The following is a 4,026-nucleotide window of genomic DNA, read 5'->3' as shown; positions in this document are numbered from 1 at the left end:
TCGTGTAGTCAGCAAACTTGATGATTGAGTTGGAGTCGTGCATGGCCACACAGGTATGGGTGAACAGAGAGTACAGGAGGGGACTGAGCACACACCCCTGGGGGGCACCAGTGTTGAGGATCAGCATGGCGGAGGTGTTGCCTTACCTCATCAGTAAATCTAGGACCCAGTTGCACATGGAAGAGATCAGACCAAGGCCCTGAGCTTAGTGACAAGCTTGGAGGGCACTATGGTGTTAAAAGCTGAGCTGTAGTCAATAAACAGCATTCTCACATAGGTATACCTCTTGTCCAGGTGGGATAGGGTGGTGTGCAGTGCAATGACGATTGCGTCGCCCATGGATCTGTTGGGGCGGTATGCGAATTGTGTGGGTCTAGGTTCTCGGTTAAGGTGGAGGTGATATAGTCCTTAACTAGCCTCTCAAAGCACTTCACGATGACAGAAGTGAGTGCTGCGGGGCAATAGTCATTTACTTTTCTTTCTTGGGTACAGGAACAATGGTGGACATCTTGAAGGAAATGGGTAAAACAGACTGGGATAGGGAGGGATGGAATATGTATGAGAAGAGGTTGACCAACACAAATACATGTACAAACTTTATTTTTCATTTGCAGATCATTAAGTTCAATGCAGTTATCCAAACACATTCGTCATCAATGACTAAAATAACAAATCCAGTTTTAAAAGATATTTCATAAATAAATGTAGTCATTTCATAGCCTGTGTATCATTAAACAAATAGTCATTTAGTAGCAAAAAATAATCCAGCCAAATTAATGCTGAAAACTGCTCATCACACCATCTCTGTCTGATACATGTTGTGTCTACAAATTCATTCCCACAGAAAACTTTAGATGGAAGCAGTACCACACAGTCAACCCTCAGACTATTGATTCAATGTGAGAAGCCTCAGAGTGTTTTCAACTTAAGGGTAAATCCAAGGTGATCTCAATATCTCTACAGTAGAAGCTAACAAAACACATTGATCAGTAAAGTAGAGGCTAACATTGTATAAAACGCTCCCTTTCCACTGCACAGTGAGAAACAATGGTGTGCAACTTGTGGTGGAAATTCTAACCAAATGGGGAGAGACAGAGATTTCTTCCAACAAACTAACTTCCAGCTTTATTTAAGAATTGCAATAATGGAGCTGGTCAATAATAGTGCCCAATAATACAGAAAATACAGAGGTCTTATATAGTAGACCTGAAAATGCTGTGTAATGGTTGGTTCCACCCCTCCCTGGCAGATCGGGGCATCACGACCTACCTTGTGTTCATCTTGTGGTTATGTGTATCGGGTGTGTGAGATCATACAGCACAAACAAGTGATAACGTTCTGTTACTCCTTTCTGCTCAAGCTAGCCTCTGTTCTCTTCATATCTCCACACTGCCCTTGAAAGATACGAAAATAACAGAATGGACTGAAAAACTGTGGTCACTCTGAGAGGCTCTTTGTCTTTGGCCACGTGACCAAGTTTCTCAGAAGCAAAGATAACTGAAAACAATAACAGGTCTGTTCTGCTCCTCACGCTATCTCTATCCCGAATCACACTATGTCCTTGACTGTACGCCTAGACCAGCTGTGGGAAGCTAAAGGGAACCATCCTTATGAAAAGCACAGTAGTTATGAAATCCCCTAGCAACAGTAAGACATCTTACTATTGCCAAGCACATAGTTGTTAACTCTCAACATTCATACAGATATAATCAATAAAGCAGGTAAATACGCACTTTTTCCCTCACATATGCTTTCTTACTGTTATCAAATTCACTGTTACCACTTCCTTTATGAGGTGAGAATGAAGTGATGGAGTGACTTTAATCTTAGCTGGTCTGAGTCAACTGATGAGGCTTCTTTCCTTTATGTATACGTTGGTGTGTTTTTAAGGTATTCAATCTGGAGAAACTCTTCCCACAGTCACAGTGTTAAGGCTTCACTCCTGTGTGTGTTCTCCATGAACTTTTACCTCAGCTGATGTTTTGAAGCATTTCCCAAAGTCAGAGCAGGAGCAAGGCTTTTCTCCTTTATGTATTAATTGGTGACTTTTTAAGTTATCTAATCGGGAGAAACTCTTTCCACAGTCAGAGCAGGAGTAAGGCTTTTCTCCTGTGTGCATTCGCTGATGAATGGTTAATTTGGCTGATTTAATGAAGCATTTCCCACAGTCAGAGCAGGAGTAAGGCTTCTGTCCTTTATGTATTAATTGGTGACTTTTTAAGGTATCCATTCGGGAGAACCTCTTTCCACAGTCAGAGCAGAAGTAAGGCTTTTCTCCAGTGTGCATTTTCTGATGAACTGTCAGAGCCCTTGATGTTGTGAAGCTCTTCCCACAGTCAGTGCAGGAGTATGGCTTCTCTCCAGTGTGCACTCTTTGATGAATGGTTAAGTTAGCTGATTTAATGAAGCATTTCCCACAGTCAGAGCAGGAGTAAGGCTTCTGTCCTTTATGTATTAATTGGTGACTTTTTAAGGTATCCAATCGGGAGAAACTCTTTCCACAGTCAGAGCAGAAGTAAGGCTTCTCTCCAGTGTGCACTCTCTGATGAATGGTTAATTGAGATGATTTAATGAAGCATTTCCCACAGTCAGAGCAGGAGTAAGGCTTCTGTCCTTTATGTATTAGTTGGTGACTTTTTAAGGTATGGAATTGGGAGAAACTCTTCCCACAGTCAGAGCAGGAGTAAGGCTTCTCTCCAGTGTGTACTCTCTGATGAACTGTCAGAGCTTGCGATGTTGTGAAGCTCTTCCCACAGTCAGTGCAGGAGTATGGCTTCTCTCCTGTGTGTATACGTTGGTGTGTTTTTAAGTGGCACAATTGGGAGAAACTCGCCCCACAGTCAGTGCAGGAGTTTTTCTTCTCTCCTGTGTGTATACGTTGGTGTGTTTTTAAGTTGCCCAATTGGGAGAAACTCACCCCACAGTCAGAGCAGGAGTAAGGCTTCTGTCCTGTATGTATTAATTGGTGACTTTTTAAGGTATCCAATCGGGAGAAACTCTTTCCACAGTCAGAGCAGAAGTAAGGCTTCTCTCCAGTGTGCACTCTCTGATGAAAGGTTAATTTAGCTGATTTAATGAAGCATTTCCCACAGTCAGAGCAAGAGTAAGGCTTCTGTCCTTTATGTAATAATTGGTGACTTTTTAAGGTATCCATTCGGGAGAAACACTTCCCACAGTCAGTGCAGGAGTATGGCTTCTCTCCTGTGTGTATACGTTGGTGTGTTTTTAAGTGGCCCAATTGGGAGAAACTCTTCCCACAGTCAGAGCAGGAGTAAGGCTTCTCTCCTGTGTGCATTCTCTGATGAAGTGTCAAAGCCATTGATGTTGTGAAGCTCTTCCCACAGTCAGTGCAGGAATACAGATTATCTCCTGTGTGTATTTGTAGGTGAATTTTTAGCTTTGATGGAAATGGGAAAATCTCCTCACAATGTGGGCAGTGGTGAGACCTCTTCGCTCTGTGATCTTCCTGCTGTTGCTCTCTGAATGTATAGAATGTCTCAACATGGTCTCCTGTGTGAACAACATCAGAAGAACCAGTCAGTTGGTGTGATATACATATGACTTCATATACAGTGTCTTCAGAAAGTATTCACACCCCTTGACTTGTTCTACATTTTGTTGTGTTTCAGCCTGAATTTAAAATGGATTAAATTGAGAGTTTGTGTCATTGGCCTACAAGCAATACCCCAATACCACATATACACACAGCCATGGATACATGACTAGATATTGGATGTTGTTGTACCAAGATGAATTCTACTACGACTCTCTAGCATCTGAATATGAATACCACATCTGTAGATTCTAAACGGCCAGTTGGAGGACAGATAAAATAACTATAAAAGCAGACATTGAATATCCCTTTGAGCATGGTGAAGTTATTAATTACACTTTGGATGGTGTATCAATATACCGAGTTACTACAAAGATACAGGCATCCTTCCTAACTCAGTTGCCGGAGAGGAGAGAAACCGCTCAGGGATTTCACCATGATGCCAATGGTGACTTTAAAACAGTTAGACTGAG

General features: G+C 42.1%; 1 protein-coding gene across 1 annotated transcript; it reads right to left on the bottom strand.

Annotated features, from left to right (window-relative positions):
- Nucleotides 1–583: 583 nt before the first annotated feature.
- On the bottom strand, nucleotides 584–3,483 carry LOC121561360 (gastrula zinc finger protein XlCGF17.1-like). The gene is made up of 2 exons (XM_045218804.1): nucleotides 2,956–3,483; nucleotides 584–2,619 (listed from the first exon to the last, which is right to left on the bottom strand). Exons 1-2 carry the CDS (start codon nucleotides 3,317–3,319, stop codon nucleotides 1,937–1,939), a joined length of 1,047 nt encoding a protein of 348 aa, XP_045074739.1. The 5' UTR covers nucleotides 3,320–3,483; the 3' UTR covers nucleotides 584–1,936.
- Between the last annotated feature and the right edge of the window lie 543 nt (nucleotides 3,484–4,026).

This window comes from Coregonus clupeaformis, unplaced genomic scaffold, assembly GCF_020615455.1.
Source record: "Coregonus clupeaformis isolate EN_2021a unplaced genomic scaffold, ASM2061545v1 scaf1813, whole genome shotgun sequence".
Lineage (NCBI taxonomy): Eukaryota > Metazoa > Chordata > Actinopteri > Salmoniformes > Salmonidae > Coregonus > Coregonus clupeaformis.
The sequence above is the reverse complement of the archived record's forward strand: the minus strand, read 5'-3'. Positions and strand labels throughout refer to the sequence as shown.